This window comes from Lottia gigantea (genome assembly GCF_000327385.1).
Source record: "Lottia gigantea unplaced genomic scaffold LOTGIsca_4, whole genome shotgun sequence".
In the NCBI taxonomy this organism is placed as follows: Eukaryota; Metazoa; Mollusca; class Gastropoda; family Lottiidae; genus Lottia; species Lottia gigantea.
The window spans coordinates 4,717,470-4,742,398 of NW_008709379.1; the positions used below are offsets into that span (position 1 = coordinate 4,717,470).

Here is a 24,929-nt window from a genome sequence, read left to right on the forward strand (position 1 = left end):
TCACTGAAAACTCATAATCGAATAACAGACCTGTTTGCAGACGAATTTTAAACAGTATGGTCTAAAATTAATAATTCAAAGCAGACAGTTGGTTTCCCACTGACCCACAAATATGAAATATTCAGTAGATTTCAAGGAATGTCTCAAGGATTCTCCCAAATTTAGGTAACAGTAACTATTCTATAAATATTGGAATTTTCATTGCATCAAGCAAACAAAATGTCAATGAATGATTTGTTAATGACTTTTGAATGAATCATCATCGATAATTGATCAAGCATTTAGAAAATAATAGGATAATAGATATTTAGTCAAGACATTTATCATTGAAAATAGCATTTGCAGATAAACATGTGTGAATGAGAAATGAGATTAAAAACAAAAAAAAGCACTGTCTTATTAATTATCATGACATTAGATCTAGTATTAATTTTAATATTGTTTTGTTTATATATGTTTTCATTGAAAATCAAAGATGCAAAGTGATTAATTTGGTGTAGTTTGGGATCTATCTTTGATCCGAGTTGTCTGATTCCTTATCTTTGAGATTGTTTTATGAGCCCTGTTTGATTCCTGCATTAAATCTTTTAAAACACATAAAAGTAGTAATTTGAATATGATGTGAGACACATATTTTTGACTTGCATCTCCTTGCATCTCCTTGCCAAAGTGTATTCAGCAGGTTTTAGAATTGAATTTTTTTCTATACCGTACATTGTAGGCCTTTCAATCTAAATCAAATCGTATCTATTATTAAATTACTAAATATTGATAACCATTTATTAATTCACATATTTCATTATTGTTTTCTGTATTGTGTCTTTTCTTTGTATCAGGTGCCGAATTAGCATAAGCTTCGACTTGTTTCCGAAACCTCACTTATTTTCTGTAAAATATTTATTTAATATAGAAATAAAATATTGTTTAAGTCAAATTGAAAAGCAACTAATCAAGATTATAAATAAATAGAACATAGATAAACAGAAAATTTAAAAAAAAGGCATTGGTGAATGGAACATTTTGTATTTCAGGGCCTCACTTGAAGATGCTGAAGCTGATATTGAAGCTCTTGAAACAAAGTTAGAAAAGGTCAGTATATAAACTTTGAAAGATCTGTCGGAATGATATGAAAAAAAACTGAATTAACAATCTAACAATCAACCTTATTTGATATAAAATGATGGTGAAACAGTAAGGAAATAAGTTTGTGAAAAGCTTCTAGATATAATATAAAAGACTGTGTATGTAATATTTAGTTAAGCCAATCCTAATAGAGTTGAGTAGGCTACTTGATAACTAGTACATAATAATAACTAATACAGGGTATGTGATGATACTTTATATGTGATTCATTATAATATCATATCCTATTTCAATTATCACTTATTGACCAATGATGGACTAAAGGAAACTATCAGCAAATTATTAAGGATTTTACCCAGTTGTACTTAATACATCATTAAATATCGCCTTTTCAAGATATCTGAAGGCTTTAAAAAGGAAATAAGTGTCTAAATATAAACTATTTGGGTTGCTCTTGCATATTTTACAACAGAAATTGAATGAAGACCTCTAGTGTTTGCTACTGTGGCCAAGATCAACAATTTTTAATTGTAAAAAAAAGAAAGTAATAAGTAAAGTTGAAGTAAGGCTCTATTAACTATGAAAGCAATGTTTTGAATAATACTATCCTCAAAAAAAAATTCATTAACCCACTCAATTCTTATTTGTAATTGGCAATTTTATTAGCACCAAGAATTTCTTTGGGTTTCTTTAGTGAAATCTTCAGATTGTTACTTTAAGCTTATATCAGTTTTGATGGATTTCTCTAAAAGCTATGGCCTAATTTGGCACTTTTAAAGATTAGTTCAATTTCCTGTTTTTATAGAATGTACGTGAATGGGAAATGTTAATCATATGTAATCTTAAAAGAGCACAAGATTCCTTGTTATAAAGTTCTCTAAAAATATCCTTTTTTATATCCCTATCTGATGTTAAGAGATATAGTAATACATTATATTGACATATAAAGCTCTATTGTGTTGTAAAGAGAATTTAAAATATCATTTTCAACCTTATGAAAGCATTGCCATGTACTATAACTAGTGGATTAAAGTTATGCTTAGACAATCTTTATATTATTAATAAAAGTAGGCATGTTACTTGCTTTCCAAAAAAAAAAAACAGATTTGCATTAAAGGTTGAGGTTATAAAGGTTATGTTAGTAAAAAGACTTTTTTTTTGCTCTTATGCTTGTTTCAATTGATTAAATTTCCCAGTTGAAATCTCTACAATTGAAATCATACAGTTAAAAATAATAAAGAAAGAACACACAATTATAATCATTAAAACAACATGTTGATATATAAACTGAATTATAAATACTTTATATTTGAATTGTTTTTTTTTTTTTAATAAAATGAAGGAAATTAGAGTAATCTGTCATCTATTATTACTTGTAATTGAGTTGGTATTTCAAATATTGCCCAAAGATACTGTATAAAGCTGTAGGCCATTATGACCTATTTGTAAAACTTGTACAGAATTATTCATAGTCTTGTCAATGCTGATTCTTGCCAAAAGTCTCTTTTGACCAAATTATTCTTGTGAAAACATAGATTATGAACTTTATGGGACTAATTTAGTTGGGTGTTTGCCTTTTAGTATTTTTTAGAAAAATTAATGTGCAAGTATTCAACTTGCTGATATGGAATAATCAATATTTAATTAGTTACACACAAACCTGTTGTCAGATTTTAATTTTTAAAAGTGATTACTTATATTACATTGTATCAGGGAAAAATTACGTCATTAAATTAACAAATTAATTAGAAAGGCCTCTTGTCACTCATCTAGAGCAATTTGATATTTAATCTTGTTCATCATTTAATCTAATGGTCATGTACATGTATTATGTTCATGATAAGGTATACCCCTACTGAATCTATATTATGTTAGTGTGACCTGGTAAATTATTGCTTTCCTCTCGATTTGATGTTGAATTCACATTGATGGTGTGCTAGGGATGCAAGGTTGACAAACCCTACCTCAAAATAGTATCAGTTGTTCTAGTAAATATGCTCTACTTAAAGATATACATGTATATTAAAGCTGATAACTATAAAGGAAAATATCAGATTTTCAGCAGTAACAAAGCATATACTGATGTGCAACTTGTACCAAGATGATAACTTAATTTGGCCCAATGATAGTTGGACAATAATCAAATAATCTAACAATCAAAGCAAACAGAGAGTGTAACAAAATAGATGTCTTTATGTAAAAAAATCCTACCCTAAATCGTGTTCATTTCTACCTTTATTACCTGATGTACCTATATCAGAAAATCATTAGTTAATTTTGTCTTCTATTGGATATGTCCCATGTCTTCAATATTTATGAAGGAATAATGAAAAAGCCAATATTAAAACGTGATGTTTTATAATATGCATGTTAGATCAAGCTGTTTACTGTAAGGTCAGATATAAGCTTAGATTATCTAGATTGGCAGTGATATTTTGATTGTATTTCAATCATTTCAAAAACGTTGTGAATATATCAATGAATTAAGTCAAAGATTTATTTTTCAGCTTGTTAAGTTATGTAATGTTATGATTGAAACAGGAAAAGCATTTAACAATGCTAATAGGTAAGTCCTCCATTTTCCTTGTATTAGGTATAGATATATAGTTGTCATAATAATGGCTGTACTGACTAGTGTTGAAACAGTTAGTGAACTTTACAAACCGGGTAATCGTCAGCAATAACCGTTTTGTTACCCTGTTTAATCCCGGTTAATTACTAAAGATTATAAAAGGAGTCAAAAACCACATTTGAGGCGGTAACTCACCGTTAACTAAACAAGTGTAAATGAGTACCCAGGAAGATTTTGGCTAGTTCCATGCGAATTGTCGGTACAAATCGACAGATACCAAACAACCCGCTTCAATGTAAGAATACGAGCGGGCCTGACAAGAGTTCAGACGGACTGGTGCAATTGTCACTCATTGCTACAGTCTCTAACAGATCAAAGGTTTTTTTTGTGGGGTCAGTGTAATGAGTGTATCTCATTGAAGTCGTCGCGAATCAGTGTACAGGTTCCACAATTGGTATAAAACTATCGTCTCAATGAATCCGTACTCATGAATATTAATAAGCTTGAAGCTGATTGACAGGCAAGAAGAAACAAACAGCTAATTACAGGAGATTTACTAAAAAGTAATACGACCTTTATTACTGTTTTATTCTAAGCAACTCGTACCGATTGAAATAATAAAAATAATAACAAAACTTATTAATACACTAGAACATGCTTAAAAAACACTGTGTACATTTGCGCAAATAATGACAAGATTCAACGAACCGTGGCGCGTGCAGAACGTCTGATAATAATTACAGTGCTTATTTGTTTGTTTTACCTGTGAAATACTACCCAAAATCGGTTAACTGATTAACCGTTTCAACACTAGTACTGACTAATTAAAGATTATTTTCTTGGCAGTCAAAACTTCGCCATCTTGATTGAAATTAGGGTGATTACCTCGAGTCATGCTGCAATATCAAAAGATAAATAAAGGTATAGCTTTGTTAGTCTTCGTTGAATCAATTTTCATTTCCTTCATGGCTATTCCCTTTAGATAATACCCAATATTTCACCCGGTGATTCAGTGACGCAGTTTAGATCAGGATAGACACTGATTGTAGACAAAGAAGACAATAAACCCAGACCTGGTAGACTAATGCCACTGTCCTGCCAAATTTCCTCAGTGCACACCAGTCCCTACGTGTGACCTAGGCAAGTGCTTGTATAAGAGAGTATCTCTTATAAAACCTTATACCAGATAGCAACTGCTGTCTTCATTAACCGAATTGGGAGTAGAAATGTAGGATATTAACCTTACCTGAATGCTATAACATTTTTATTTTATATTATAGTGGTTTTATATATGGTATTAGAGATTTGGCCTCCTATTTTCACGATGATAACTTAGTCTCTGTAAGTATATTAGTTATACTATTTTATCAACATGCAGAATTAGTCTTCTATCTTTTGAGTTATGCCCCTTTAATGATAAGTCAACTTTGATCTATATATTTTCAAGAAATTATTGCTTTTTTCCAATTTTTCTAACATGAAATACATCAGGTCTGCATTTAGACTTGCTGTTTTCTTGTTTTTGTCAGTAAATTGAATTTTAGACAATATTTCTATGTGAAATGTGAAAGAAACTAAGATTGACTTGGAGCTGGTGAAAATTCAAACAAGATCTGATAATATTTTTACTAATTGTCTATTCTATCAATGCATTCCAAGACTATCATTAGAACTTTTAAATTGATATTCAAATTTAATATAATGAAAATCAGTAAAACTCAATTTACAACCAAAGGTAATTGTAACCTTGACATAAGATTAGTTTTGCCTAATTTTAGAGTTTAAATGAAATGCAATTCCAATGTTCCAGCTTTCAAATTAGTCTACAATTTCCAACATTTTTTTTGCTTATTTACCAGGACATATTTTTTATTTAACCCTATTAGTTGTTCATGTATTAAATGTTATCATTTATAATTTTGGTAGAGTGACAATAATAAAGTGTCTGTAAGTAATCTTATTATTATGATTATTTTTGTCCTAAAGTATGGTTAGTAGATAGTAGAATGGAGTGTGTTCCTATAATTTTGTTGCTTGTGTTATAGATTTCAATGCATATTAGTTAACTTATTCAAATCTATTTTGTAGCTGCACTGGCTGTGTCAAAACTATTTGGTATTTGTGAAGTGGTTGTTACAAAATGACATCTCATTTTTAACATCATTAGCTTTAACTTGGTTAACTTTAAGCTCTGATCATAATAAGTGTCATTGTTTACAAGTGTTCTAACCCTAACTCTTTGTAGCGAATTTTCTGATTGAGAATATTGAATTTACTAAAGTCAACTGACAGTAAGAAAATATACTATTTTACTCAATGTAAATATTACAATATTCTTATTTAAACCAAACTCAATATTTTAACTTATTATGTGCTCTGCTCAGCTTAATGTCAGAGATTACTAGTATGCATTGCTATCTAGGTGAAAGGCATAAAACTGATGTACCGGGTAGATAACAGGCATTTTTATTAATTGAAACTGTTTTGTGAACATCACAATTAGGATTATAGACTTAGGTGGATGAGAATATTGTGATAAAGGCTGATATTGCATTTTTGAGAATGGCTTAATTTATTATTGCCTGTTTCCAGTTACTTTCAGTCCTCCAATATCTACAATCCATAGTAGTTAATTCTTACTTTTCCTATCCAAAATAGGAATACTCTTACTATGGCACTATTCCTAACTTCAAACCAGCACTGAATCATAAATCTGAACTTTCAAATACATTTCCTATCTTTTATTGTTACTGGAGGTTTATAAAACATTCAACAAGTTGGACAGAAACATTAAACTTTACAAATATTCATTTTCAAAGATTGATTATTGAAATACTATAACTATATTTGTGTGTGTGACAATATGGGGGAATTGGTTGGTGAAGTGAATGTAATAGATCTTAATTAAGCCTATAAAAAGTAGATTAAAAGTGGTTGAAGGCAAACAGTAACCTTTGGTGTGGATTTTAAGATTTTTGAATTTAGGAGCATATATTTCAGGAATTTTTATGAATGTTCTTAAGATTTTCCGCTCCAATTTAAGTATTGAGCAACTAAGCGTTTGGCTTGATAATTTAATTAATTTTAAGCATGTGTTTGATGACTGATATTAAGTATGTGGCATGCATGGTTGGAAATAGTGTCAGCCATTATGATAACCTTCAGCTGTTTAATGAACTCTTCCAAAGTTATCATTTCAATCTATTCCAATTGGTCTTTCGAAGAGTTGATTTGCAAAATTTGTGTGTCAGGTATATCTAACCTTTTGATCATGTATGTATTTGAAAAGAAATTCAATTGGTCTGAAAATACCATGCAAAAATTTATGCTTATGCCAAAATTCAATCATAAGATTTTGCTGTCAAAACAAGACTTTGAGCATATGAAATCAAATAAAGACTAGAGCCACACGTGGCACAGAATGGGACTTTGCAAATGTAGCAAAATGCAAAAGACTGAAAAAATCAACCTTCTACGATAATTAGATCACCCGCAAGAGCTGTCTAAAGTTGAGAAGAATTCTTTGGAAGATTGTTATAACGGAAGTAGACAGACCTCACAAATGAAAGTATCAGAAGATAGCCAAGGTCAATGACATTTGACATTGAAAGGGAGACGGTCAAAAAAGGTCAAGGTTACGAGATAAAAGTCATCAAAATTTTTAAATATATACGGCTATAAAACCGGAAGTTGAGATAGGACAGCAAATATAAAAGTATAAATAGATAGCCAATGTGAATGACCTTTAATCCTACAAAAATCAGGGTCAAAAAAGGTCAAGGTCAAAAATTGAAAATTTTGAATTTTCAAAAGCTGTTCCTTTTTTTGAACTATAAAGCTGAAACAATCGACCTTCCAAGACAACGTGGCTCAACGGATGAAGTAATTGTATGCAAAGTTCCATTTTGAACAAATGTATACGTTGCGAGTTATGTCCCTTGCCAAAATTGTCAATAATGAGTAATTTAACACGGATGTGCTAGGCCCACCTCAATTTCTTTTGCATAGGTTAATTGATATTCTGAATGTTAAGTTGTGTTCCAAATTTAAAGCTTCTACATCATACAGGTCAAAAGATATAGGTCAACAAGAGTCAATAAAGGTCAAAATAGAAAATTGAAAATATGGAAATTTCAAAACCCGTTCCTTTTTTGGAACTATAAAGCTGGAACGATTGACCTATTTACACAAAGTGGCCAAAATAATGAGGTAATTGTGTGCAAAGTTCCTTTTTGAACAAATGTATCCTATGCGAGTTATGCCCCTTTCTCAAAATGTAAACAATTAGTAATTCAACCTGGATGTGCCACGTCCACCTCAACTTTTGTGTCATAGGTTAATTTATATTCAAATTGTCTTGTTGTGTTCCAAGTTTCAATGTTCTACATAAAATAGGTCATAAGATATATACACACCAAGCTCAAAGAAACAGAAATATTGTAAAAAAAAACTCAAATTTGAAAAATTCACGAATTTCAATTTTGCTTTAAAAAACGATTGTTATAAATTACTTGAAAGAGCATGAAAAGCACATTAAGAATCCGAAAAAATTAACCCTCTAGGTTAATTAGGTCACGTGCTAGAGCAGTCCAAAGTTGCGAATTTGGCTGTTTTCGGACAGCTATAAAACCGGAAGTACATGTCGGAGGTCAAATGTCAAAGTATTAACTGATAGCTAAGGTCAATGACCTTTGACCTTATGAAGGTCAAGGTCATCAAAGTTCACGATCACGAGATATGACCCTTCAAACTTTGAAAAAATTCAACCGGATGTTGCAAAAAAGCAAAATTGAGAATCGAAAAACGGCTTCCTAATGTCATGTTTTTTTTTTATCTTCTTTCATTTGACACCAAAATCATTTAAATCGAATGAGCCATTATGTCTGAATAAAAATCGAATCATTTCAGAAAAATCAAAATGGCGGTAAAAGTTTCACATCTGTTCTGGATTTTTTGTTCTTCGTTTTTTTGTCATAACTTTGTCTACCTATCAGCATAAAAATTTTTGTCCTTTACAAATTACACCGGAAGATATTCAACTGGAAGTGAACATCATTTTCCTGTTTAAACCGGAAGTGAAATTGAAAATTTGACTGTACCATTTTGTTTACATTCTTAAACTGTCTTTGCTCAATTTTTTTCAGATTAATCAGACAAAAAGCAAAAAAAATGAAAAAAATGAAAAAAATGCAAAATTTGGCAAAAAAAATGTCTGCAACAAATTTTCGAATTTTGAAATTTTGAAACTGCTATTCTTTCAGATTTTAACAGTAGATTCCAAAAATGCAAACCCAAAGAAAATCGACCAAAAAATACGACTTCTAGAGCTGATTATCTATTCTTCCATATATTGAACTGTGGCACTTTCGGTTTTGCAAAAAAGATCAAAAAAAAAAAAGAATTGACATTTCGATAACAAACTGGGACTTTGCTGAAAGCAAAGTCCCACAATTAGCGCTGCATTACTCTATAATATTACCAGCTTGCATCATTGCAGCTCCCACCTTATAAGGATATGTGCATTTAAATATTGCTCAACCAGCTGATAATGATTAATTTCAGCTATCTGTATCACTATTCAGAATCAAACTCAGACTACTAGTTACATGTTTAATGATCATAAACATACTGTTAAGAATTAGTCAATTGTTGCTTTCTGGCTATTCTTGATTTCTCAGATATGTGACATGAAATGTGTCATGATCTATATCCACACAGTATTTTTTTTTGTTCAGGGAAGTGTAGGGAAACCACATGCTTGATATTATTAAGTGATACAGATTCTGAATAAATTCTTCAGCTTGTAAGAAAATATTAAGGTGTCTGTATTTCTTACCTTTCTTTTTCCCCTCCCAGTCTCTCTATACAAATTTTACTGAACTCCTAAATCAAACCATGTATAAAATATAGCATGGAATTCCAAAGAATTCTGCATGTTGATTTTCATTTCTGATTTGTTGATGTTTTTGAAATATCATTTTGTTATTTGAAATTTATAAACATTTAACTTGTCTGTTAATTTATGAAACTATTTATAGACTTTACACATTTAACCTTTTTACAAAATGCTCCAATATTCATTTGATTATTGTTTAGAAAGTTACTTGCTTGCTGTCTGACTTGAAGGATTTGGGTCGAATTTCGGCAGAGGTCAAAATATTACTTTGAGATTTATGGGAAATTCTGATGCTTATAATTGTATTGTCATTGAATATATGTGTATGTTTCAGGCCAGTTTAAATAGATTTGCTCACGCTATGAATGAAATGTTAAAATATTTTAGTGTAAGTATACATAAGCTTATATAGTTCAATTAACTTGTTCTGCCTCTTGTGTTTCAATAAGTGCTAATTCTACCACATAACAGATTGCTTTTGTTTATACATGGATAGGACAGACATCTTTGTCTGTAGGAAGGAAAAATGTATAGAGTTGAAAACTTATTTTGGGTTTAGTTATATTTTAGACATGAAGGTATAGTAAAAAAGAATTTGTACTATCACTATTATTGTGTTATTTCCATGATGACTTTCACAGATAATGAAATGAAACTTATTTTTTTCAGATATTAATGGACCAAGCTAATAGATGTGTTTGTAAAAATTTAAATAATTTCATAAAAAAGTAAGTCTTAACATTTGAAAGAGACAAATAATATTTAACTGATAGTATATTTTTGTAAATGACATGTTTTGAATAACCTTCCAAATGGTGATATCACTAAATGATCTAAACAAGCTATCCTGATGTATATTTAGTATTGCCAGCATGCAATGTAATGAGCTCTAGTCAAACAGTAATCAATCGCTTTTAGCATGGAGTTTCTTAGATATATAGTTGATCATTAGTTTTGTATGATTTTTATTTTTAGAGATATAAAGAAGGTGAAAGATGCTAAGAAACATTTTGAAAAAATCAGTGATGATATGGACCAAGCATTAATCAGAAATTCATCAGCTCAAAAATCAAAAACCAGTGAATGTGAAGAAGCTTTAAATGTTTTAACCGCCATGAAATCATGTTTTGCTCATACTTCATTAGATTATGTCTTTCAGGTTAGTTTTTGAATTTTTATCAAATTTAACTCTGCAAAGTTAGTAAAATGGTATAGATTTTGTCATCTTGATTTATAAGCAGCATTTTATTCGTATCACTCAAAATATTATATCTGCCATTGTGCAGCCTACTTCTTCATTCTGTTCGAGTAATAATCTTGCAGACTAAAGCCACTGTCCACTGCATGGTGTTTCCTGTCTCTTTGTAAGTCTAAAGAGGTGGAGAAAAGCAAGATGTAAAACTTTATTTAAGTTTATTTTATTTTATAATTTCAGATTAATGTATTACAGTCTAAGAAAAGATTTGAAGTGTTAGACACTGTAAGTAAACTTACTTCTCTAGAATAATGAAATGTTGGATGAGACAAAGGGAAGGGTTAATAGGTGGTGTGTCATATTTTTAAAAAGTGCACATTAAGGAGCAACTTTTGTTTGTTACCTTTTATCAGATTATTGAATTAACAAGCGATATATATATACATGTTACTATTCTTTTATTTTCTATATTGGTCAATTGATGCGCAAACTTGTCCAATACTTTTGAATATTTTTCTTCTAAATTTCAGATGTTATCATTCATGCATGCTCAGAATACATTCTTTCATCAAGGTCATGATTTATCAGCTGATTTAGAATCTTATATGAAAGATGTGGCCTCTCAGGTATGATGTTTTGATTGATTGGTGTTGTGAGCCTTCATGTTATTTCTTAACTTGTCATTGCAACTAAGTGGCACTAGTTTGGGCTTATTTTCCTCATTTCAACTAATTTGTTGATGTGTTAATTGGTATGTCAGTTCAACTAGTACAGATAGTCCTCAGATTTTAAAATGGTCCATGTGTGAATATTTATCAACACGAAGACTATTTCTAAATTGATATTCAAATTTCACAAAATTAAGCATTAACAGAAATATAAAGATTGTAAGCTATATGTTATCTCTAAAAGGTAAAAATCAGTGCCAATTTCTCAGAATTTGTCACATGCTGTCTGTTTTCTAAAAGTGATGAAAAAATTAGTTATTTCTGCAGTTGAATAGTAATCAATTACTATCTATAAAATTAAGTCCATGTTGTGGTTACATTAAACTCTAATCTTTGATTTATCTAAGTATTAAAACTATCGATCCTTTGTGATAAAACTGATAAAGATATCATTCAAGTGATGCCCTTACTTCTACATTTGATCATTTGCTTCTGATTGACGACTGAAAATGTACTGACAATATCTTGCATCTGATTTGAAATCCAAATAAAAGGTGTGAAACCCAATTTCTACACTTCCAGGTAGAGGAATTAAGTTCTAAAGCGAAAGTAGAAAGAAAAGAGATGGAAGAAAGACATACTTTAGTTCAACAAAGAGTAAGTTGATATATTTTATTGTAAAATTATGCATAATTGCCATTCTTTGTTCGATGTGCCATTCATGAATATCCATAAATAATAATTATTCATAATATAGTTACAAAACTGTTTCCCAATATACAACTGATATACATATAATGTATAGCATATAGAGGAGTTAACTGGTCAAGTAATTTAGTTAATCAGCTTCTTGTTGAGTTGTTTCATCCTCAAAAGGAATATTTGGTTAAAATTGGGCTCCATCAGCTGGTACCATCACTATTTAGTTTAGTATATTAAAGTGAAAAGTAAATACAATCTAATCAAGCTTTACAATTTAGTGCGTTACAAAGGCTGTTAAGAATGCTAGTTATGAAATATCATAAAACATATTATATAGCATTGACATTCTATGGTGGCATAGAAATAAATAATTTCCATGAAATTGTATATTGATATTTATACATGAAATCATGAAAAAAGAACTGTATATGTAACCCTGCACATTGTATCAGGTATTAAGTTGCACTGTCTATTAATGAGCTGGCAGTAAAGTATACTCAAATCTTGATATTAGATTGACTTTATCTTCTGAATGGAGAAAGCTATGGAATTGGTATCAAAATGTAGCTGATGATGCCAGGAATCCAAATATACTAATAACTCTACATACCCCAAATGCTACTTAATATCTGGTTTGATGTGTGGGTCACATATTATACTAAATCATAGATTCACATTATGTTATAAAACCATGACCTGTAACAGTTATATTTGTAAATGTAAACAAATGACTGATATTACTTATATTTACCAATTTAATCTTGTTTGATCTTTACATATTATTCAGTATGAGATATATAAATTTATTGTGATTAGTATAAATATACAATTTTCTCTAAAGTTTGTCTATTTTTACTCTTTTTCTGTGTTTTCTCAATTTCCTTTTCCGCTTTCTACATTTCTTTCCATTTCTTTCACATTTCCTTCTTCGGTCTTTACGCTTCCTCTTCCTTTCAGCCTTTCTCATGGATGGTTTGGAATCTTTCTTGACGTCTCTGAATGATTTGTCTACATCTATTGGATTTATTGGTGCTTTCACTTCTGAATTATGTTTCTTTTTATGTTCAGGGAAATCAGTAAGTCTGTCTTTATCTAATTTGGTTTGAAACTTATCTTTGGCAAATATGTTTCTATTTCCTTCACTCTTGTCTTTTTCTTCAAAAGGATTTTTCTGTTCCTTTTGATCATCTTTCTTTTTCTTTGCGTTTGTGTCCCATTTCTCTTTGTTTTTGGCCTTTGGACTTCCATGGTTGTTATTAGGATAGCTGTTATCTGTAGAATCTTTGTCAAAGAGTTCATTATCAAATTTGTTTCTATTTTTCTTGGAATATTTTTGGTCTCTAGATTTTGGTTTGCCTCTCTTCAATTTTGGGTTTTCTTCATTATTCCTTTGCTTCTTTTTATCAGTATTCTGTTTGTGATACGTTATGTCTTTTTCGTTCTTGAAATTTCGTCTGTTTTTGGAATGCTTTTTCTTTTGATTTTCTTTATGATTCTTTTGTTTTATCTGATCAGATGAATTCTCTTTGGCTTGATGATTTTTCTCTGTAGCAAGAGAATCTTTCTTTTCTTTAGGACCCATTGTTTCTTTGTTAAGTTTGGTACTCTCATCTTTGTTTTTATTGTATTTTTTCTCCTGGTCCCCATTTTTAACAGTGGGATACCAGTCTTTTGTATCCTGATGATCTTTACTCTGATCTTTGGGATCTGTTTTGGTATCCTTGGAATTAGCTGTGTTAACTTTTGAGTTCAATTTGGTGTCCCCGATACTGATTTTGGTGTCTTTGTGATTGGTTTTGGAATCTTTGGAGTTAGATTTGGTGTCTTTTGATAGGCTTGATTTGTTATCCTTGTATTTGTGATATTTTTCTTTTTTTTCTTTTTCTACACGATCCTTTTTTTCTTTTTCATCTTGAGCTTTGTTGAACTCTTCTTCAATTACCCAGTATGGAAAATCATTCAGAAGACCCTGGTTGTGTTCCTCAAAATCAGAATCTCGCACATCAATAATGTCACTTCCACTCAATCCAAACGGTGTTTCACATTTAGGTGGACTGTATTCATGAAATGTGATTTGTCCAATTGCTGATTGCATCCATTGCTTCAGCCACAGTAAATCATAATCACAGATCCAAGCATTGCCATCTATGGGAAGTTTTTCAATGTTTGGAAAGGTATCTCTGAATGAGGATGGTAACTTTCTTAGATTGTTGTAAGTTAAAATCACTTCCTTTGTATGTGCCATTACAAAATAATTATCTCGTATGATTTCCAGGATAGTTTTGGACATACCTATACTAGCCATAAGATTTAGTATTTCCAAGTTTGGCATTTCCAGTAAAAAGTTTTGGTTAATTTGAACTTCTTCATTAGGATTATAGTTTAAGGTCAAGGTTGTTAGATTTGGGAGGTTACTGAAGGCACCAATCTGAATAGTCTCTATAGGATTGTTTCCAAGATATATTGATTTTAATGTTTGTAAATTTTCAAAAGTTCCTGGTTTCAGATCACTCAATTGGTTTCCTTCAAATTTAAGAGTTTGAAGTTTCATAAGTCCAGTAAATGCCTCATTGCTGATATTTGACACATGATTATTAGAAATATCCAAGTACTCCAATTGAGATGTTTCTGTGAAAAGTCTGCCTTCAATTTGATGGACCATATTGGAGTGCATGTGAACCTTCTTAACACTATCAGGAAATCCACGGGGTATATACACTAATTTATTTGCCCTTAACCACACCTCTTCCAGACTCCTGGCATTACCTAGAGCAAAGTATTCAAAACGCTCAATTTGGTTTTCATTAAATGTTATCATTTTAAGTCCAGTGACGTTAGCTAAATCAGATTGGTTGATACGAGTCAGTCGGTTGCGTCCAAATCTAAGATCTTCAATGGATGCAGGTAGACCTTTTGGGATGACCCCGAGCTGACAAGAAGAAAAGTCCAATAGTTGTAAAACTTGGCTTCCAAATTTCAGTTCACCTGGGAGATTACTGAGTGGATTATTATTCAAAAACAATGTTCTCAGTTTGATCAGATTTTTAAAAGTATTTCTATGGATTGTAGAGATTTTGTTGTTGCGTAGATCTAGGTAATGAAGATCTGAATTGCCAGCAAAATCGCCTTCACCAAGTTTACGAATCTGATTAAATCCTAAGTTGAGTTGAAACAATTTTGGAGTCGACAGGAAAATCCTTGTCACACTTTTCAGACGGTTGTTTGAAATAGAAATAGTGCGTACTTTGTTCATTCCATTCAAAGCTCGTCCGTAAATCTTCACAATTTGATTATTGGATAAATCTAAGGTCAACAAGTTAGTGAAAGGACGAAACGCATACGCACGTATCACTCTGATATTGTTACCACTTAATTTCATGATTTCCAGGGTTTCTTGTCTTTGAAATGATCTGCGACCGAGAACCTTTATCCTGTTTTGATTCAAATTGACTGAATGTGTTCCAGCTGGATATACTTTTGGAGGATTTTGCATATTTTTATTGGTGCAGACCACATTGTTGCCTTGACAATTGCACTGAGAAGGACAGCCGGTGGTTGACTGGAGCAGGAGTGAAATGAGACACACGATACACATCCAGTACTTCAACATCTTGAATAATTAGTCTCCTGGATCTGGATTTATTTTCTTGATTAATTAGTCTGAAATACACCAAAAAATCTTGTTTATTACGGATATATTGTTAAAGTAGAATTGTGCAAATTCATGCAAATAGATCAAACTGTTACCAATTGATCCAGGACTTAAAAGAAATAGCTTTGTAATGTTGTTAATTGGTGGTATTTTGAAGAAACACAATGTTCTTTTAAGTCATTGAAATATTATGTGGTATTCAGTGACCTTGTCACAAAGCCATAATGTTTACAGCCTCTCTGTCAAGGCCTCTGATTGGGTGTATGCGCTAACATCCAATTCAATCATATTGCTGCATTCTGTGATACAAGAATAGTGAGTATTGGAGTCAAGGTATAAGTCTGCAGTTCCTTATAACTTGACATTGAGAAGATGCTTTTTGTGAAAGGAGAGACAATTGATGACTACACTATTGTTTTTTTTTTTAACATGGAGCTTTAAGATGTAAATTTTATCAAGGAAGCCAATCTTAATCTTTAATATTTCAAAATCTTTATAAATAAGTTTCTGATAGAGTTTATTGTTTACCAAGTTTGAGGTAGGTTAGGCTACATATTGTATATTAACCTCATACAGCCCACCATGAGAGAAATTGATATCTACGTAAACAATGTTCTGTCTCTCTGTGTTCAGCTAGGCGTTAAAGTGTTAATATTAATTATGAAAGTGTTAAATTACCAACACTTTACATAACAAATATACTCTTTATAACTTCAAAAGAAATACAATATGCTTAATTGAATAAAAAAAATGGATTATCTTTGCCCATAGAAATTAAAATCTCCAATTACATGTTGTCCTTTGTGTAAATAACAAGAGAATGAAATCTCCTAAACTCATGTGTTAAATATGGATTCGAATAAACTTGTTATGAACTAGTTTGAAATATGCTGACTTTTTTTTTTTTTCAAGAAATAGTAGCTCATTGAGCTAGGCTTTAGCTAAAAAAAATTGAAGGTGTCGATTGAGATTCTAGCAGAGGTCCATATAGAATCTTTTGATCTTGCCCTTAGTAAAAGTTGATACAGTCACATGCAATACCGTGTTTTGGATTTCAGAACAGATAGGGGTTAATTTTCCAATATGGAACTTAAGACATTAGCAGAGTCAGCAAACTCAACAAGAGTAAGAAGCCATAAACAAGATATTGTACAACTATCTAAGCATCAGAGATGGATTTTATTGAAAATTAAAAAGTCTGGTTTCTGTTTAAATTCATTAAGGAATGCACACCCTATATTCTGAAGCAGAAGTTCTGAATTATGTTAAGTCTGAAGCAGAAGATTTGATTTTTGTTTCATCTGATGCAGAAAGTCTAAATTTTGTTTAATCTGAAGCAGAAGATCTAAATTTTTGTTTTATCTAAGCAACATTGGAATTTCTTTTTATTCTATGAAAGAAACCTGTAATCTAAATAAGATTTCAATTTCATTAAAGGGACAGGTGCAACATTTTTGGGATTGGTTTTAGACTTGAATATATGTTACTAGTCTTCAGAAGTACTAGAAATATATGAAAATCACATAATTCCTTTAATAATATTTCAAACTAGGAATTTTACTCACTATTTCCTTATATGTATTTGCTATATATCACAGAGTATCTTGAAATGATAGGTTGTTATTTTAACATTCGGATTTTAATGCGGATAATTTTGCACACACATGGATTTGAAGGCTCAAATTTCAACTGTGAGCTGTGAACACTATTATTGATTGACTTAGCTAAAAAAAATTCCCCTTTCTGAAACTAAAGTATGATTGGTAAAATGATTTCTCAAAAAAAACAAACCTGAATCCATAAATCATACATGTAACATGTTGAAAATTAATGAAAGTGAAATTTCTTACCTGTTTCATGTCTACATATCTCCTATTCTCTAATCTTGGTGACTATCACTAAACCTTCAATCCATGATACTTTACATAGACTAGATCCTTCAATTATCTATTATACATATACAAATAGCTTGACTTGATTTGAACTCTTCTTATTTACATATTCTAATTTTGACCTCTTCAGACCACACCTCCATCAAATTTGTTTACATTTCATGTTAGCATATGTGTTTAAAGGCACTTAAAACTCTAATCAAGTGTTATTCAAAGTTTGAGTTATGTATAATGTTCCAAAGACAGATTATGTGATAAATTTACATACTTCATTCATACACAATGACTCTTCAAATTGTGTGCAATTTACTGTTGTTTGTTTTTTGGTCATTCTCAAACCTAATACAACCAATCATGACAATAATGATTGTGAAAATTCACCATTTATTTTTTCATAAAGTGAAATAATGATAATAAACATGTGATACTTCATCCTCTTTTAATGATATTAATAATGGTTGTTCTTCTTTATTTCCAGGAGGTAAAACCAAATACAAGCAATGATGATGAAAATGATGAGGAAAATTCTAGTATATTAACTGAAGGATATTTATTTAAACGTACCACAAATGCTTTTAGAACATGGGTTAGGTAGGTATCTTACAAAAGCTTGTTCTAGCTATTTAAAGATGGGTTCCCTTATTTTCATATATAAAAATGAAAACGCTAATACATGTACTTATATGAATAGAAAGTACAGGTGTTCTGATGACTTGGAAAAATACCAGTTTGTCTCACATATCCATAAGTAATTCATAATTAGCTAAATAAGAAGAGAATTACCAGCAGAATTCCAATGAGTGACCGATAAAGAAAGATCAAAAAGTCTTTTTTTTTTGTTTATCCGGATTATACATACTTAGACATTTATGATTGGTTAAAACTTTTAATTATATGCAATAAGAACAAAATGACATGATTAAGAACACATGATAATTCATTAGAAACACCAATTAATCAAATAGTTTGCTTAATTTGTTGAAACTAGAAAAAAAGGAAACCCATCTTTAAAGCTGGCTAAATCTGAATATCCATCTATTATCTCTTTCTGATAATGTAGAGAAGCATAGTGAGTTATTTGTTTGATTATGATTCTGGTATTGTTTGGTATGGAATGGCTCCATTGAATTCCCAAGCTAGTTCCTTCAAAGAAGCACAGACATTTACATTATTGACAAATTTCCCCCCCATTATGAACTGTATCTTTATTCACATGCAGTGTATTTAATTTCATCACTCTAACTGCCAAAAAAATTAGAATCACAGCATTCAAACTTGTTACATTCTACATAAAAATCTGAAATAATGCAGACCTTTTACTATTTAGATTATATAATATTTTTAGCTCATAGTAGTATAAGTAGAAAGAAATGGAACAAAATTGAATTTTTTTGTTCTATTTTCTTGCTCCAGACTCATGAAGACTGACAACACCATGTAGTGTGCAATGAAAGAAATTTTGTCAGTAGAACTGCATTATCCCTCTTATTTTGGATTTCCAAATATCAAGGGATCGTGCATTGTCTGTAGCACACCTTGCCTGTGCCTGTCCCTACAAACTACAGGACTGACTTGATAAATAAGATATGGATGATAGTTTCATTTTTTATGCCTCTATGTAACAAGCCTGGAAAATTTCATTATATTTGAGTGACAGTTGAGGGTTATTGTATAAAATGTATAGCTGTTTAATTGATATTATCCCAGTGAGTCAAGATATGTGCTTGAAGGATTTATTTATTATCATTAAAGAACGATAATCCAGCTTAATAGTTACATTTCTTTGAATTTTGGAAACATTAAAGCTTTCTTCCTTGATGATTGTAAAATTGTGACCAAATAATGCTACCATACAAATTTTACCATTTGATTACAGACAATTCCTCTTTAAGTACTTAATGTAGAAATTGTTCAGTTAAACGTCAAGTTATTGAGGCTGGATTGAGTAACAAAATCAACATTTGGTACATTTTAGTTTTTCATTCAAGATAAATACGTTCATTTATTTAGAATTGGAAATTTTGTTTATTCTCATAATGTTGATGGCTCTTGGCTCTGAAATAACAAAAAATGTCAGAGTGACATCTTAAGTTTTATTGCAGTATAAATAGAAAATATATAGAATGGTGTTTGGTTTCACAGATGGCTTCATTTGTTTTATTTTTCTAAATAATTGTTACATGCAGATGATAAGTAGTAGAGGTTGAATATGTTGGAAAAAAGCAAATCTTTTCTCCTGTGAGACCCTCAAAAATCCAATTGATGCCTTGAAATTACAGTCCAATCTATTGATTGCTGTAGAACACATACTTGAAAAATTCTCAGAAAGCTTTACCGGTGCTGTGTGTAACTTTACATAGCAAAGTCGCATCGAAAATTTACATCAGCATAGTATATTGCTACTTTTTTTGACATTAATGAAGACAATTAAACAAGAATGATCTTACAATATTAACTAAAATTGAAAAATCTATGTACAACAGGAAAAGGAATTAATTACACAATTCCTGAAATTTATTTAGAATTTGTCATCTGCTTACTTTGATATATTATTAATATTTAAGGAACCTTTGAATTTGTATATTTATAAGTCTACATTAATGATTAAATAAATAAACTTGTTCACTGAAATAGTTTACCTGTTTCCAAGAAGTCGATCAAAGTGTAAAAGTTGTCACATATTCTTTCAACAGAGTTTTTTTGAAATTTCAAATATACCGGCAAAGACAACCATTCTCTTACCTTTGGAAGTTTTTGTGAGGTTTGTTGTCTGAAACTTCTATTATCTGGGACTTTGAAGGTGGCTGTCAGCATGTACCATGTCTGTAAATCTATGTGGTTCTTGAACTATGAATATATATTCAATAGTTTTGTTTTTAAGGAGATGGTTTACAATTCAAAATGGCCGACTAGTGTATCGTAAACGATCTAAAGATTCACTTTTAGGAACATTTTTTATGAATCTTTACAACAACTTCTGTTTCTTTTTGCTCTATGTATGGTTAATGATTTGTTACATTAAGATATTGGGACCCTGGGCCCTTTGAAAAGGTAAGCATTCTCTGTCACCATCTTGAAAGAAAGAGATATTTCTCACTCATACAATCTATATTCTATATTTGAAGCAAAAAGATACTGAAGAAAATGATAATAAACCATTGTCATCTGCTACAGTTGCTATTCCGCCTAATAAATCTTCACCAAAACCTAATAAACAAATGATGTAAGTTGATATTTACCTTATTCTATAATGGGGCAAGATATAAAACACTTATTGCTATACTACCATTGGATATTGCTTGAGAACACTTAATTTGAAATTTTAAAAAAACCTATGTACAGTTATAAAAAGCAGACGAACACAGGAAAATTGTGAATGGTATCTATATATTTATTATTTCAGTAGTCAACAGTTGTTAGTTATTCCTGGAAATGATAAATGTTGTGATTGTGGAGCACCAGATCCACGCTGGGCTAGTATTAATCTTGGTATAACACTATGTATAGAGTGTTCAGGTATACATCGGTCATTCGGTGTCCACATGTCCAAGGTTCGGTCTCTAACACTGGATGCCTGGGATCCAGAACAGATTAAAGTTATGATGGAGTTAGGCAATGAAGTTATAAATAGAATATATGTAGCTAAATTAAATGATTCTATAGCTGTTCAAGCCACACCAGATAGTAAGAGGTAGGTCATGATATGCTATATTCTCACTTACTGCTCAGTAGAAAAAATATTATAGATTTCAAACCTCTCCTTCAAGGTGAATTTCCCCTTTGAAATATAACAATATGCAGCTTTCAAGTATTTTCAATTTGATAAAGATTAAAAGTGGTGTTTTTGTATATCTCTCTATTGCTGCTAAAGATGATTTTTTTCTCTTGAAATAGATGAAGCCGGTTTCATTTCAATGGAAGATTAATATTGTACTGACTATATATTAAATGGAAATTTAAATTGCCATAATTTTCAGAAATGTGAGAGAAGCCTGGATTAAAGCTAAATATATAACTAAATCATTTGTTAATAAATTACCTGGTCCTAAATCACCATCTGGGGAAAGAATTAAAAGTTGGAGTGTTAAAAAGAAAGTAAGAAAGTCTATGCTACCATCATCTAAACCCAGTTCACAAGATGATTCAGAATCTGAGGATGTAGTTAGTGGTTTAATGGAAGGTAAGTCACTGATCTGTTGAAGGTGTTGAAGGGTTTAAAACCTCAAGTTTTGTAGACTATTTAGAAAAATCCTATGTTGTGTATAATTGTTGACCGACTCGACTATATAAGAATTATTAATTGTTTTTACAGCTGTAATGTCAGTATCAACAGTTAATAAAGATAGTGATAGTGGTTTAGGTGGTAGTTCTTCTGATGTTATAGTCTTTGGTACAGACTTACTACAAGCTACAGAAATCTGTAAAAGTAAGATATATAAATTGTTCTTAATCCACTGTTCATGTGTTAAAAAATTTTTCTTTTTTGGTTTTCATCCAGCCAATGATCTTGTCTACAAGATATGAGATAATGCAAATTTTGCAGAGCCCCAGGATGAGTGACTAGATCATCTTTAGAGAACCAGCAAACCTCCCAGGAGGTACCCGAGACGCCTCAAATGGACTTTTGTTAACATGTTAATTCACTTTTGCTTTTTCCATTATTATCATAAGAGGGAGAAATCCTTGTTTTATGAAATTGTTAAGCCTTATAAGATCAGTTTTGAATAGTCTTCAATGAAGTAATTTTTTCCCATTTGGTCCACAGATCTAGATTTAGAGAGTTCTGAGAGTTCAGCAACTGAAGAGGAAGAAGAAGGTGATGACAAGTCTACTACATCCTGGGAAGATATGAGTAAACTAGATCCTAATATATTATTATATAAGGCTGCTGAAGCTAGAAATGTACCTGTTATGTTAGATGCCTTATCACATGGTGCTGCTGTCAACTGGTCAAATAAAGATGATGAAGAGAAAACACCTATAATGAAAGCTGTTGAAGCTGTAAGTATATTTCAGGCTTTATACTGGTAGTAGCATGAATATGGGTATAGAAAATTATAGCAATAACTAAATCGTCTAATCCATAAATGATCAGATGATCTAAGCTAACCACTGTCTATTCTGCAAAAAAAATATGATTCTATCTTTACGGATTTTTTTTTTTCTTTCATTGAAGAACTAGAACTACTTGATATTAAAATTGATTTTGACTTCCAAGTGATATGAACTGTCTATTCAGATTATTGATCAAAATAGTGGTTGTTAGCACGAGGACCAGATTGTAAGTAAGATTGTGTAGAATCAAGAATCCAAAACAAATTCTAGCGACAATGAAAACTTGTGTTGTAGGGTTCTCTGACAGTGTGTGAGTTTTTATTATTGAATGGAGCTAAATTAGATAGAAAAGATATAAATGGGAGGACACCTTTACATCATGCTACTATACAGGGTCATACAGGGTAGGTATTAATAGAATGAGCTTATGTCGTGATGGTACATAACATATAGTAATGAATGTAATAATTGCCATCAATATAATGAGTTTCTATCTATAATCATACTTCACCTTTAATTTGATAAATGAATGAATAATTTGATTAGAATTCATGAACGAAAAGCCATTTTGGACAAATAAATGTTGAAAAAGGAGCATTACATTTTATATATTTTACCTTTTTTGTAGTCAAGTTTGTCAGTTTTTGAAACGTGGAGCCGACTTGAAGGCACTCGATAATTCTGGAAAGGTATGAAATTTAGTATTCAAGGTTTACACCCCACATTCTCTGCAAATTTGCCCAGCGTACAAAGCATAGCAATTGCAAACAGTATGCCAGGAAACTCACCTGAGGTACACAAATTAGTACCCATTTTTATACGCCCACTTGTTTGTAATGTGTAAGCTGTAAGATTTTCAAGAGAAATAATTATATATTTTAGGATCCATTGTCTATTGCTGTAGAGGCTGCCAATGCTGATATAGTCACTTTGTAAGTATTCTGGCATTTTGTATGATTCCATTACATTTCATGTTGATGATTGATTAAACTGAATGTAACATTTGGTGACTGATTGAAATAATGATGTAGCATTTGATGAATGGGTTAAAATATTCTGCATGTAACATTTGGTGACTGATTTTACCAATATTGATGTCACATTTGATCATTGATTGAAACAATCTTAATGTTACATTTGAAACAATCTTAATGTTACATTTGAAACAATCTTAATGTTACATTTGAAACAATCTTAATATTACAATTTGTTTATATTTTGAACTATAATTGTAGATTACGTCTTTCCAAGTTAAATGAAGAAATGCAAGAATCTGATGGATATTTTGGTCAGCCCAGTGATGAAACTTTTACTGACGTATTTAAAGATTTCTCCAATATGGCTTCAAATAATCCAGAAAAATTGAAGCGTAAATAGCATAGATTGTCTATAGTACAGTGGTATTCATTTTGTCATGGATGGAATGAAAACTTTTAAAGCAATTTAAAAACTTGTAATTGTAGTTAAAAATAAGCAAAACGATGAATTTCAAATTAATGATAATACAACAACTCAGAATAAATGAAAAGCATTTCATTAATTTTGTTGGTTATTTATTGGACAGTACTTATTTATGATCATAATTTGAAACTCCACAATCTTTATATATAACATTTGAGAGGCTACAACAGTATCAATAATCAATACTATATATGTAGCTTTTTTTTCACTTATTTGGCTAATATGAAATGGCTATTCCATGTATGTTGGTAACCATATCATAATAACTTCATGAAATTATATCAATTTTTACTGTAATTGTACCATAAAGTACTGAAGGTTGTGGCAATGTTCATTTTAAATTTGCAGTCTAACAGTCAATTGAATCATTGATAATATTTAGCTATTTTGTTTCGTTCCCAATGTGAACAAGATAACTGCCATATTGTTTATGAACTGAAGTATTTTCATTATTTGCATTTTGTGAAGTTTCTCAGAAAATGATAAAAAGTGCTCAAAATATTTACTGTGCTGAAATTTGTTAAACAGGTGCTTGATATACCATATCCCAGCCTTTCTGTATTTATATTAATAATATAGTCATACATTCCTAGATTTGATAGTCTGTCATTGCTTGCTTGTTGGAACATCAGGGTTGTTTGATTTGATTTATCAGCTAATAATTTAAGTAAACTACTTATCGAAGTGATGACAGTTTATGTTCCCAGACAGTAGATCATATTTGTAGCAATATTATTAATATTGAGGTTGAAC

At 30.8% G+C, this 24,929-nt stretch overlaps 1 protein-coding gene across 1 annotated transcript; it reads left to right on the forward strand.

Annotated features, from left to right (window-relative positions):
* Positions 1–112: 112 nt before the first annotated feature.
* LOTGIDRAFT_153844 (hypothetical protein) lies at positions 113–24,092 on the forward strand (the record flags this gene model as incomplete). The annotated part of the gene is made up of 20 exons (XM_009059849.1): positions 113–165; positions 1,032–1,089; positions 3,591–3,649; positions 4,936–4,996; positions 9,886–9,939; positions 10,221–10,279; positions 10,527–10,710; positions 10,987–11,031; positions 11,277–11,372; positions 11,997–12,071; positions 18,139–18,251; positions 20,542–20,656; positions 20,741–20,883; positions 21,064–21,351; positions 21,638–21,840; positions 22,426–22,661; positions 23,010–23,119; positions 23,344–23,404; positions 23,598–23,647; positions 23,951–24,092. The coding sequence occupies 20 exons, from the start codon at positions 113–115 to the stop codon at positions 24,090–24,092; spliced, it is 2,205 nt and encodes a 734-aa protein (XP_009058097.1).
* Positions 24,093–24,929: the final 837 nt, after the last annotated feature.